Source organism: Microcaecilia unicolor, chromosome 14 (genome assembly GCF_901765095.1).
Source record: "Microcaecilia unicolor chromosome 14, aMicUni1.1, whole genome shotgun sequence".
NCBI lineage: Eukaryota > Metazoa > Chordata > Amphibia > Gymnophiona > Siphonopidae > Microcaecilia > Microcaecilia unicolor.
This window is the reverse complement of record NC_044044.1, coordinates 37,319,092-37,333,393: the sequence shown is the minus strand read 5'-3', so window position 1 is coordinate 37,333,393 and position 14,302 is coordinate 37,319,092. Positions and strand designations below refer to the sequence as shown.

Here is a 14,302-nt window from a genome sequence, read left to right as displayed (position 1 = left end):
CATTTTATGCCTATGGAGACATCTGAAATCAGGTCTCGACCTGTGACTGGGGGTGAGGAGCTGTGATTTTGGACGTGCTGTACACCTGTAGAGATTTCTGAACTATGGAATACACAGAGTCGGTGGACAGGCAGGGTACGACCTTAAATCTGGAGAAAAGCACATTTCCAATGGGACAAAGCCAGGGATCGGAAGATGAAGCTTTCAGAACAGAGCTTCACCTGTAACTGAGGCTCTGTCTAGCTGCTCGGTCTCATGAGATGTCTAGATTTAGCCGAGGTGAAAAATGGAGCAATCTTATACGGCTCAGCCAAGCTGAGGATTTTGACAGTTCAAGGTTCACAGATAATGCTGTCCCTGTACTGCTTGGGGTGAATTTTTCCACAAAGGACCTGCAGCCATGTAGGATGCAAAAAAAAAAAAAATCACCCCTTGTCTGGCAGGACAGCTGACCAGTCCACCTCAGGCCAAGGGGGGTAACCTGAACCTATTAAAGGGCTTGAAATGTAAGATTCATGGGCACCTCACACTTATGATCTGTGCCTCTTATGCCATAAGAAGGCCTCTCCTTTTTAGCACTGCCCTGTACCGACCCTCTCACATAGTAAGAGGTACCAGGCCAGTAGACAGCAGCGCGGAGGGGGCATGACTCAGGTCCGGGGGGGGGGGGAATTATTCCAGACTGACTGGGCAGCTCACCAGCAAGAGCCCAGACACTCCGTAGCCATGGTAACCACAAAATAAGCTCCATGGTGACCGCCGACTCATCCTGACATCCCTTCTGTTGCTTAGCAACTTCAGTGACATCATCATGTCCCTCCATGAGCAACACAAGTGTCCCCCCCCCCGGCACCCACGTGCACAGTGTAATGAAAGCAGATCCACAGTGTATCAGCCTCACTATAAACACCATGGGCTGTGCATGCTCTGTGTGCGGTGGAGATGGAGCTGTCACACTGTGTACCATGGGGGTGGGGGGGGGGGGGAGAGGGGGACGTGGGTGTCACACTGTGTACCACAGGGGAGGGGGGAAGTGGCTGTCACATTATGTACCATGGGGGGAAGGGAGGGAAACAGCTGTCACACTGTGCACCATGGGGGGGAGGGGGAAGCGACCGTCACATTGTTGTGTACTGTGGGGGGAGGGGCTGTCATACTGTGTACCACAGGGGGAAGCAGCACACGTGCTCCATGTACCAGGGAGATGGCACCCTGTATACCATAGTAGGGGGTGGGGAGGGAAGGAGAATAGATGTCCTCTAGATACAACTGAGGGTGGAGCCTCATATGCGCCATATTCTGCAGAAGGAGGGATGCAAACTCTTTTCCTGTCTCCACCCTAGAAACTTGCATTTCCATTAAGCCTCCCTGAGCCCTGCTGGACTGAGTCAATGCCACCTCATCACTGAAGGAAGATGAGTGACAGTGAGCATGGCTGTATGTATATTTCACCCCTCTCAGTGCATGACGTCTCTTCTCTGGAGCAGGGTAGGGCAGACAGACAGTGCCAACAGACTCCCCATCTCCCTGCTTCCTCCACCATGTGCTGGGGGGGGGTCTTCCATGAGCCTCTCATCTCACTATGCTCGGAAAACAAAGAGCAGAGCATCTGACAGCTCCCTGATAAGACCCATCCAGAGCTGGAGTTATATCAGATACCCATACTGGCCTAGGAAGACTTCCATTCCCACACCCCAAATCAGTTTAATCTGGAAAGGATTTGATATAGACAAAGCCGGGGTTCTCTCTCTAAATATCACGTCAAAAGCGAAAGGGAAAATGAAGCGTGCATCATTAAATTTCCACAATAGAGTGCAGTTCCTTGCCCAGAATGGAAGCCAGGCTCTCTCTGGGGGGATTAAAGACTGATTCACAACAGAACCTCAAGGGTTTAATTAATCCAGGCCATCTGTGTCTATGGAGAGTGTGTAGGGCTGAGTCTCAGGGACAGCCCAGCCAGGGCCACCTCCAGAAGAGGACAACTCTCATCCCGTTCCCTTTCCCCTTCCCCTTCCCCCACCTTCCTTCCTCTTGAGATGCAGCTGGGGGGGGGGGGGGGGGGGAGGAGGGATTGCAGTGCCCCAAAAATGAGGGCAAACCTCAGAAGTTAATTAACAAGTGCCTACAGTGTGTGAGGAGATAATATAAACAGTGTGCTGCACACACACATACACACGCGAGACCAAGTTTCTATATAGTACATGAAGGGTTATTTATAGATACACCTAAATAGTACATTTCAAAAGCAGAAAATAAGGCAGTTCTCTAACTAGGTGCTCTGTGGAAGCCTGCAGAAATGTAGCAGGTGTGCACATGGGCGTCCTAAAAAGTGCTCCATAAGGACATGTGTAACAGCTAGAACAGGAGTGGGCAACCACGGCCCTCGAGGGCTGCATCCCCGTCAGGATTTCCCCACTGAATATGCACGAGATCTCTTTGCATACAATGGAAGCCATTGCTGAGGCAGCATGGCTTCACTAGTGGCAGGTCGTGTCAGACGAATCTGACTGTCTTCTTCGACTGGGTGACCAAATAGTTGGATGTGGGAGGGGCGCTTGATGTGGTATACTTGGATTTCAGCAAAGCCTTTGACATGGTTCCACACAAGTGACTGATAAATAAATTGAGTGCTCTCGGTATGGGACCTAGAGTAACTGATTGGGTAAAAAATTGGTTGAATGGTAGGAGACAGATGGTAGTGGTAAATGGAGCTTGTTCTGAAGAAAAGGATGTTGTCAGTGGAGTACCGCAGGGATCGGTCCTAGGGCTGGCTCTAGGCTGCTGTCAGGAAGTATTTTTTCACGGAGAGAGTGGTGGATGCTTGGAATGCCCTCCTGCGGGAGGTGGTGGAGAGGAAAACGGTAACGGAATTCAAACATGCGTGGGATAAACATAAAGGAATCCTCCTCAGAAGGAAGGGATCCCCAGAAGCTTAGCCGGCGGTGGGAGGCAGGGCTAGTGCTGGGCAGACTTATACGGTCTGTGCCAGAGCCGGTGGTGGGAGGCGGGGATAATGCTGGGCAGACTTATACGGTCTGTGCCAGAGCTGGTGGTGGAAGGCGGGGATAGTGCTGGGCAGACTTAAACGGTCTGTGCCAGAGCTGGTGGTGGGAGGCGGGGCTGGTGGTTGGGAGGCGGGGATAGTGCTAGGCAGACTTGTACGGTCTGTGCCCTGAAAAGGACAGGTACAAATCAAGGTAAGATGTACACAAAAAGTAGCACATACGAGTTTGTCTTGTTGGGCAGACTGGATGGACCGTGCAGGTCTTTTTCTGCCGTCATCTACTATGTTACTATGTTACGTTTTTAACGTCTTTGTGAGCGATATTGCGGAAGGGCTGTCTGGTAAGGTTTGTCTCTTTGCAGATGATACTAAGCTCTGCAACAGGGTGGACACCCTGGAGGGTGTGAATGACATGAGGAAGGACCTAGCGAAGCTGGAGGAATGGACCGATATTTGGCAACTAAGGTTTAATCCCAAAAAATGCAGGGTCATGCACTTGGGTCGCAAAAATCTGAGGGAATGGTACAGTACATAAGCATTGCCATGCCGGGACAGACCAAGGGTCCATCGAGCCCAGCACCCTGTCTCCGACAGCGACCAAAAGAACAAATAATTTGTCCTGCCCATCCCAGAAACAGCGGATTTTTCCCACATCCATTCAATAACATTCTATGGCCTTTTCCTCCAGGAAGCTGTCCAACCCTTTTTTAAAGTCCGCTAAGTCAACCGCCTTAACCACTTTTTCTGGCAACGAATTCCAGAGTCTTTTACGCGTTGAGTGAAGAAAAATTTCCTCCGATTTGTTTTAAATTTACTACACTTCAGCTTTGGAAAGCGTAAACAGACGCTCCACATCGACCCATTCCATTCCACTCATTATCTTATGTCTGTGCCCTGACGAGCACAGGTACAAATCAAAGTAGGGTATAAACAAAAAGTAGCACATGTGAGTTGTCTTGTTGGGCAGACTGGATGGACCGTGCGGGTCTTTTTCTGCCGTCATCTACTATGTTACTATGTTACTATCTCCCCTCAGCCGCCTTTTCGCTAAGCTGAAGAGCCCCAGCCTCTTTAGCCTTTCCTAATAGGGAAGTCGTCCCATCCCCTGTATCATCTTTGTCGCCCTTCTCTACACCTTTTCTAATTCCACTCTATCTTTTTTGAGGTGCGGCGACCAGAATGGAACACAATAGTCGAGGTGCGGTCGCACCATGGAGTGATACAGCAGCAGAATAATATCCTCATTTTTGTTTTCAATCCCTTTTCTAATAATACTCAACATTCTATTTGCTTTCCTAGCCGCAGCAGCACATTGAGCAGAAGGTTTCAATGTATCATCAACGATGACACCTAGATCCCTTTCTCGGTCCGTGACTCCTACCGCTGAACCTTGCATGACGTAGTTATAGTTTGGGTTCCTCTTTCCCACATGCATCACTTTGCACTTGTTCACATAAAACGTCATCTGCCATTTAGACGCCCAGTCTCCCAGTCTCGTAGGGTCCTCTTGTAGTTTTTCACAATCTTCCCGCGATTTGACGACTTTGAATAACTGTGTCATCGGCAAATTTGATTACCTCTCTAGTTACCCCCATCTCTAGATCATTTATGAATATGTTAAAAAGCAGAGGTCCCTGAGGGACCCCACTAACTACCCTTCTGCATTGCGAATATTGACCTTTTAACCCTACTCTCTGTTTCCTATCTTTCAGTATAGGGGGTGAAGTGCTTCAGTGTATGAAGGAAGAGCAGGACTTGGGGGGTGATTGTGTCTGATGACCTTAAAGCTTTCAAACAGGTAGAAAAAGCGACGGCCAAAGCCAGAAGGATGCTTGGGTACATAAAGAGAGGCATGACCAGCAGGAAAAAGGAGGTGATAGTGCCGTTGTATAAGTCTCTGGTGAGGCCTCATTTGGAGTACTGCGTACAGTTCTGGAGACCGCACCTACGGAAAGATATAAACAGGATGGAGTCAGTCCACAGGGCGGCTACGAAATTAGTAAGCGGTCTTGAATGCGAAAATTATAGTGACAGGCCTATGAACGTCAACATGTATATGCTAGAAGAGCAGAGGGAGAGAGGAGACATGATAGAAATGTTTAAATATCTCAAAGGCATTTATGTACAGGAAGAGAGCCTTTTTCAAATGAAGGAGAGCTCTGGAATGAGGGGGCATACGACAAAATTAAGAGGGAATAGGCTTAGGAGTAACCTAAGGAAGTATTATTTCACAGAAAGGGTGGTGGAGGCGTGGAATGGCCTCCCGGTGGAGGTGGTGGAGTAAAGGACTGTTCCAGAATTTAAAAAGGCATGGGATAAGCATGTGGGATCGCTTAGGAACAGGAAGAATTAGGGGTTATGGAGGATGGGCAGACTGGATGGGTCATATGGCTTTTATCTGCCGTCATGTTTCTATGTTTCTAAGCAGTACATGTATATTCAGTGGGGAAATTCCGAAAACCCGACGGGGTTGTGGCCCTCAAGGACCGTGGTTGCCCACCCCTATGCAACTGCAAGGAGGCGTACATGTGGGTGGAGCATCATGGGCTCCCAGTTACTCACACTTGGTCTATGTGCGCCTACATGAATGACACACCAATATATTGTAGAGAGGAATCAGAGCATTGTGAGCCTTCCTGGGACAGAGAAATATCCAGAGTACCTGAATGCAACTCACTTTGAGCTACTACTGAAAAAGGTGTGAGCAAAATCTAAATAAATAAATCCAGATGTCACCGATCAGCATTGGGGAGAGCTCTTCCTGCACCCTAAAAAACACCCATAAAACCGCCATCCATCCAATTTACTGGCACAAACGGGTACATAAGAGAAATAGAAATCTCTCAACTCTGACGCGTTGCCCATTTTCAAGTTTATTCCCTGGAAACTCCCTCTCCTTGCCTCTGTGAGAGAAGGAATTCAGCTTTCCAATGCTTTGCCTTTGATTTCTCCAGTATTAGACCCCTGGCTGCTTTTAATTTGCTTTGTGGTCTATATTTACTCTGAGCCTCTACTCCATGTTGTTAAGCAAAGTCCACAGGGCCTGCAGAGCATTTCTCACCCTCTTGCCTGCACCTTTTTCAGTTTAACTTCCTTATTTTTGTGCAATTCCTCTTTATTTTTGTACATAAATGTTTAATCTTCTGGCTTATGTACCTTTCTGAGACTGTTTCTACTCTTGTAGGCTCCACAAAGCTTTAGCTCTTTGTACCCAGAAATGTTGCCTGTACATGACATCGGTGTGTGTGTGTGTGTGTGTGTGTGTGGGGGGGGGGGGGGGTACAGTTCCCTGCTCTACAGCAGAATAATGGTTGATTATCAACACCGCTCCTCACATCTTTTCTAAACTCCCTGCACTTCACGCATCTTGCGCAGGAAGTCCTAACAGCAGACTGTTATTAAAAACAGACAGTTCAGTCCAGACGGATTCTCTGCCGCCTTGGTACCTTCTTCAATAATACATGATGCTACCCCCTCCAGGCACGGAGCCCATCCCGATATCTGTCTTTGAGGTAGAGAATGAAACGAGCCAACTCTTTCCAAGATAACTGGAGCCATAAGCAGGCATATTAAGCACATAAGCACCTCCATAATGGGAAAAGACCAAGGGTCCATCAAGCCCAGCATCCTGTCTCCGACAGCGGCCATTCCAGGCTTCAAGAACCTGGCAACCCCCCCCCCCTAAAAAAAAAAATTAATAATGTTCAATGGACTTTTCCTTCAGGAATCTGTCCAACCCCCCCCTTAAACTCCGTAAGGCCAGCCGCTGCCACCAAATTCTCCAGCAACGAGTTCCAGAGTCCAACTACACGCTGAGTAAAGAAAAACGTTTTCCTATTTGTTTTAAATCTACCATATTCTAGCTTCATCTTGGGTCCCCTGGTTTTGTTGTTGTTTGAAAGTGTAAACAAACGCTTCACATCTGTCCACTCTATTCCGCTCATTATCTTGTACACTTCTATCATATCACCCCTCAGCCGCCTTTTCTCCAAGCTGAAGAGCCCTAACCGTCTTAGTCTTTCCTCATAGGGAAGTTGTTCCATCCATTTTATCATTTTCGTCGCCCTTCTCTGCACCTTCTCCAATTCCTTTATATCTTTTTTGAGATGTGGCAACCAGAATTGGACATAATATTCTAGGTGCGGTCGCACCATGGAGCGATACAACGGCATTATAACATCCTCGTGTTTGTTTTCCATCCCTTTCCTAATAATACTCAACATTCTGTGCGCTTTCTTAGCCGCCGCAGCACACTGAGCAGAAGTTTTCAACGTCTTATCAACGATGACTCCCAGATCCCCTTCTAGGACTGTGACTCCTAACGCGGAACCTTGCATGACATAGCTGTAATTCGGGTTCCTCTTACCCACATGCATCACTTTGCACTTGTCAACATTGAACTTCATCTATCACATGGACGCCCAATCCCCCACTCTTGCAAGGTCCTCCTGTAATCTTTCACACTCCTGCAACTTGACGACACTGAATAACTTTGTGTCATATTATCAATGGAGCAATTTGTGGTACACAATCCTAACAGAATTCTTACTGGCTAATAGGGTAACCTGGCAAGATATGACCTGCTTTCAGCTCAAGATCAGCAAACGTGGCAGGAAGAACTCAGAACCCAGCCCTCTGTGCCCTCTCTCACATTCATCTGAAGTGGCCTAGCACTGATTCTGATGCTAACACATCCAACCGCTTTTGCTAGAGGCAAAGTGATCTCCTCCATCTCGTATTTGAAATCTCCACTTAAGCCCTTTGCTGGTCTGGAATTTTGAACATCCACCATCTGGTTCCTTTTGGTTCAGGTGGAACCCATTCTACCCCCCCCCCCCCCCTCCACCTTCGCGCACTCTCACCCTACATTTTGGTTCCAGGATGTCTCTTTTATTTATGGAGTGGAGAGGTAGCTTAATGCTTAAGAGAGGCAGGCTGAGAATCTGCAGAGTCCAGTTCAAATGATCTTGGACCTGAGGTACAAACTTAGGGGCCAATGTAGAAAGCCAAGCAGTACAGCTGTGCATGGCTTGTACCCTGAAAATATACCAGAGTGATACAGTAAACAAAGAGCATGCAGCGCTGGGCAGACTTCTACGGTTTGTGCCCTGAAAATGGCAAGGACAAATAAAGGTCAGGTACACACAGGAAGTATCACATACCATGTGTAATGCGTTTAAATTGTTGGGCAGACTGGATGGATCGTACAGGTCTTTCTCTGTCATCATCTACTATGTTACTATGTCAATTACTGCCATATTAAAAAGCGTGAGCTGTTGGAAAATAGCGAACACTGCAGCCCACTGTCCTCATTTCTGTCTGTGCGTGAGCGGTGACTGGCTCATGCACTTGTCCATAATGGTCCATAATGCACCCAACCCCCTATCAGCATATTCCAAATCACTGCTAAGGGTCAGATGCCTGCCATTTGGAATGCACGTGGACACCCGTCCTGCCTTTCCACTTTTGGAGGTAGTGGGGAAGGGAAAGTACACTGGAATACCAGGGATCTCATTTTAGCAGGGAGACGAGGGAGGGATCTATTTTTTATGTTGTGGGGAGGGGAGGGGTAAGGGAAGTTGAGATGGGGGGCATTAAATGTTCTCAATGAACTCTTCTACACCACCTCAATCCACTGGATAATGTCTCTGGCAGACGTGGTTAAGAAGAAAAGCACAGAATACATGGTCCCACTGCTAACCAGATGATTTGGTACAGTTACTCGGGTGACTCCCACCTGCCCACGTTGATGTGGTCATTTCTGAGCAGTTTACACGCAGTTTTCTGCAGGTGTGGAAGCTTTGGGACACACAGATTTGAAGGGAGCCTGTTCTGAGCACAATTTGAACAGTTCTACAAATATCTACATTTCCCATTTTCCAACAGGGGGAAATATTCAGCCAGTGGCACTGCATTGAATGTCCAGCCGGCTATCTCTTATGCGATGTTCAGCACACAGGCGTCTAACTGAAACTGGATGAAGATGGGGCTGTGTTTTGAATACTGAATAAAGTGGCTTTGTGGCTCTCTGCAGGTGTGAGAATAGGAAGACGACGTGAATTCTTTCCACAGAACTGTGGAAAATATTGTGTTCAATTCTGGTCACCGCATCTCAAAAAAGATATAGTGGAATTAGAAAAGGTGCAGAGAAGGGCGACGAAAATGATAAAGGGGATGGGACGACTTCCCTATGAGGAAAGGCTAAAGCGGCTAGGGCTCTTCAGCTTGGAGCGGCTGAGGGGAGATACAATAGAGGTCGATAAAATAATGAGTGGTGTGGAATGGGTAGACATGAATCACTTGTGTACTCTTTCCAAAAATACTAGGACTAGGTGACACGAAATAAAGCTACACAGTACATACGTATTGCCATACTGGGAGAGACCGAAGGTCCATCAAGCCCAGCATTCTGTTTCCAAAAGTGGCCAATCCAGGCCACAAGCACCTGGCAAGATCCCAAAATAGTACATTTTATACTGCTTATCCTAGAAATAAACAGTGGATTTTCCCCAAGTCCATCTTAATAATGGCTTATGGACTTTTCTTTTAGAAAGTTATCCAAAGTTTTTTAAAACCACGCTAAGCTGACTGCTTTTACCACATTCTCTGCCAACGAATTCTAGAGTTTAATTACACGTTTGCTGCATAGTTTCTGAGTAGAATATATTTTGCTTCACAGTGTTTGTCAATGGAGAGATTTTGTGACACCAGAATCTGAATATATATTTTTTTTGCATGACAAGTGAGAAACTTGGAACTGATGTGTTGCATCCAGTTTTTTTCAATATAGGATTGAATGGTAGGTGAAGTCACGCTAAACTTAGTGTCAACACTGAAATATTTAGATTTTTTGTTCAGCTGTGAATTTTAGTGTTCAGTGTGTCACATACGTGAATATTGTCCGTCATGTGTGTCATAACAGAAGAGAGGTTGAGAACTACTGATCTAGGGCAGATGTAGGCTGCTGGAACCATCCCTAACTCCAACGATGAGGTGACCAAGTGATGAGGATAGCGGAAGAGGAGTCTTTCAAACCTCTTAAAAGTAGAGAAGGTAGGATCGTGTGGCACTGTGATGATATCAGCTGCCTTAAGAATCAGAAGAGAGCTGTTAAGGTAGTGTGATCAATTACAATTAATAGTCACCTGGAGCCATCCCTTTCCCTAGCAGGGACAGAGCTACTTTTTCCGACTGTACAATGTCTTTGTGGTCTGGGAGCTTTTAGATGTGGTTTTAACTGTGTACTGCATCTCTGCCCTGTGCACCACTCCGACAGACAGGAAACTAGTCCAGAAATGTCCAAGAGAACTAAAAGAAAGCTCCAAGTAGCTGAAGAGAAATTGATCCCAAACACAATTTTATTTATTACATTTGTATCCCACATTTTCCCACCTATTTGTAGTCTCAGTGTGGCTTACATAGTACCGGAGAGGCCTTTGCAGGCTTCGGTGTGAACAAATACAGGGTGATGTTGTGGTAAGATGAAGTTCATTTGGCACAGCCAGATTAGGGAATCGGAGAACGGAAGAGTTGTGTTATGTCCATTACGTGCTTTAGTTTTGTTGTGTTGCAGAGAATAGGCATTTAAATTGGTTCGGTAGGGTATGCCTTTATAAACAGGTTAGTTTTTAGTGATTTCCGGAAGTTTAGGTGGTCGTACGTCATTTTCAAGGCTTTTGGTAATGCGTTCCACAGTTGTGTGCTTATGTAGGAAAAACTAGATGCGTAAGTTGTTTTGTAATGACGAGAGAAGTCTCCTGGGGCTGGGCACGCTCTGGCCTCCCCTTCCCCCATTTCCTTTCTTAGCTCTCTCCTGCAGCACCTGCCCCAGAGAGCTGCAGCAGCCCTCGGCACACACAGCCTTGCTTAGCAACATGCCACCCTCTGCCACACATCCCAAAGAGGAAGGGCTATTTTTATGCCAGGAAGGCAGCAGATGTCACATTGAAAGTTCCTGTTTAGCATAGCAGGGGGACTGGGGACCACAGTGGGGATTCTGATCCCTGGACAGCTTCCTGGTGACGGGGTGGGAGGCTCTGAATGTCATTAAAAGAGAAAAATATATTTATACTGATATTTGAACAGGAGTACCACAGACGGAGAAAATGTAGGCAGAGAAAGACCATATGGCCTATCCAGTCTGCACATCCATGGCGTCAATCTGGTAAAATGGGGGGGGGGGGGGGGGGGGGGGGGGGAGAAAACATGTTTTTACAGTTCAAACTCTTTATTGTCGTTTAACCAATACAGAAAACACCCAGCACGCCCACAATACAGGACAAAACCAACAAAATGAGATTCCACAGTAAAAAAAAAAAACCGATTACACGTCAACGGAGCTGAACGTTTTGAAACTGCTGTACACAGCGCTTCGTTACAGCGGCAACTCCTTCATACTTTTTGCACAAGACGAAACCCCAGACCATCAAGTATTCAGAGACGCAAAACTCTTTCCATTCAGACAAAATGTGCTAAACGAATCGCTAGATCCGTGAGCACATCAAACAGTCTGGGCTCATCTTTGCGATCTGAATATAACAATTTTATAAGTAATATTGAAAACACCCAGAACACTTTTCCAAACCAAACCCCAGAATTGCTTTAAATCTGTGCATGCAAACAACATATGACGTAAGGTACCCACATCCGAAGCACATGACCAACACAAACAAAATCCATTATCTGACTACCTAGAAACCTTATTCAGGGCCAGCACAAGGCAAGATGCCGCCTGAGGCGGAGCTAACATGCCCCCCCCCCCCCCCCCACCGGGCAGTGTTTACCTCGTCATGTTTCAAAGCCGGCAGCGATTCCCGTACACTGCCCTGCCGCTGCCGGCACCAGCCTCTTCCCTTTACTGCGGCAGCCTGAGCCTTTGACGAAACAGGAAATTACATCAGAGAGGTGGCTGCAGTAAAGGGAAGAGGTGGGTACTGGTGGCAGGGCAGCATATGGGAATCGCTGCCATTGCCAGGTTTGGAACGTCACCGTGACGAGGTAAAATGCCGCGAAGGAAGAGATGCTGCTCCTGAAGAGTGAGGTCCCCGCCTCATGTGGCCTAATGGTCAGGCCACCCCTGACCTTATATGGGGTCCATAGGGCCCTATGCACTACATAAAGACTGAGTGACAGAAGCAGACAAGATGAGCCTAGATATAATGGACTTGGATTTCAGCAAAGCCTTTGATACGGTTCCTCACCGAAGACTCATGAATAAGCTGAGAGGGCTGAACTTGGGACCCAAAGTGGTGAACTGGATTGGGAACTGGTTGACTGACAGGCAACAGAGGGTGGTGGTAAATGGAATCCACTTGGAGGAAAGGAAGGCGAGCAGTGGAGTGCCTCATGGGGTTGGTACCGGGCCGATTCTGTCTAATACATTTGTGAGAGATATCGCTGAAGGGTTAGAAGGAAAAGTTTGCCTTTTTAAGATGACACAAAGCAAGTTTATATATGTACTGCTCATCAACCCAGGTTATCTAAGCAGTTATATCATAAAAATATTATTTAATAGGATTAAGTAACCATCTTTAAAAAGAGACACAACAGGAATACCAATGACACAAAATCGAGAGTAGCACATGCAAGGTAAGTACTACAGAGATGGTGAATAAGGGTGTACGATTAACTTGACGGGGGGGGGGGGGGGGAAGATTCTTGGCCTCCCCCCACTGGATGCTCAAGGAGGTCACATCTGGCCAGTGGCAGTGATACCTATGCAGGTCCCTAAGGAGGGTGGGGGAGGGGTAATATCTTACAAACACATGATTCTACCTCTCAGATTCAGAGGATTCACTATCAGCCTTTATAGTCCGGGGGGGGGGGGGGGGGCTACTATTCTTACATGTACTTTGTAATGCTTTTCTTTACTATGTAAGCCGCATTGAACCTGCTGTATGTGGGAAAGCACGGGGTAGAAATGTTATAAATAAATAGGCTGAATTAGCCCTGGTCATTCAGTGCTAGCAGATGTCTGGTGTCCAGCACTGAATGTCCAAGTTAGTGCCGAAACCCAGAGGTGAACTGGGCAGCAGCCTATATTGAGACCTCTGCCCGGTTAGGATAACCTTTACTGGGCCACTAACTTGCTAAGTAGCAACTTTGCCCACCTCCCTAGACCACCAACCGCCCTAGACCCAATATTCAATGACACCTCCTGTAAGTGTCAGTGGGGCCTCTCCTTTCCGGTTAAACCTCTTTGAATACTGATCCCATGGTGTCTATTTTGGTTACCTTCATAATGTCAAGTCTGGTTTATAGAAGATTCAACCTCTCCTCTAAAGCTGGGAGGAAAGATGGAGGGCAAGAGGGAGAACGGGAACCATGATGAGGCGGGTGGAAAGATCATAGACAGTGATGAGAGGGTGAGAGAGAGAATGGGAAAGGGATAAGAGGTGAAAGAAGGGGCAGGGGAACAGAACACTGAAAGAGTGGGGGGAGGGGAGGGATAATATGGATTTCACATCAGGGGGAGCAGAGCTTTTGTAAAGAGTGAAAGACCAAAGCGCATAGGCACTATTTCATTCAAAATCCTTTTGGGGCAGCAGCTGCTCCCCTTGTGCCCCCCCCTAGATCCCATCAGGTTAGTGGAATGGGGAAGATGCCATCCTACCCTGGTGAAAGTCACTGCCAGGGTGTCATTTTCCATATCCCAATCTCCCACTGGGCAGCTCTCATCCTCATAGGCACAGTTAATCATTCACATCAGGAACAGGGTTCTGCTCTGAGCCAACATCCCATCCTGCACAGGTCCCAAATCCACACAGACACCTGTTCTGTTACCTTTAAGCTAATAAACCGCAAATCAAAGGCTTCTCTCAAACATCAGGCGAGCTCATAAAGGCAGTTTTATGGCTGTGGACTCCTCAGCAAAGGGCCATCTGCTTATCAGAAATATTCATCAACACAGATCTACCTGCAGGCAAAAGCAAGAGGAGGAGGGACTTACCCCGGGGAGAGTCTTCTGCTCATGTAGTGCACTCTGAGCCTTGAGGGCAGACTCGCGGGCACAGTATGTCAGGAAGGCACATCCTGCAAAGCAGAAACACAATATGCCAGGCTGAGTCACACCATTGGTCCATAGAGCCCAGCATCTTGAACATAAACACACAACTGTGCTGAGCCTAGAAGGGATTCCTTTTCTGGGTATTTGATGGCAATTTCCCTCCTCAGCATCAGTCCCTGGGAGGGGGCTAGATTCTTCTCTGCTCTGTTCTCCCTCTAGTCTCACCCCTCCTCTCCTCTCTCTCTAGGCTGTTGCCTGGAAAGGGAGGGGAGGGGCAAGGCCCGATGGAGCAG

General features: G+C 47.3%; 1 protein-coding gene across 1 annotated transcript in view; it reads right to left on the bottom strand.

The window, feature by feature from the left end:
* Nucleotides 1-14,302, bottom strand: part of CELF3 (CUGBP Elav-like family member 3) — a 55,587-nt gene that overhangs the window by 33,729 nt on the left and 7,556 nt on the right. The window contains exon 2 of the mRNA XM_030187045.1: nt 13,953-14,035. Coding sequence (XP_030042905.1) covers nt 13,953-14,035 — 83 coding nt within the window. The remainder of the gene's footprint in view (nt 1-13,952; nt 14,036-14,302) is intronic.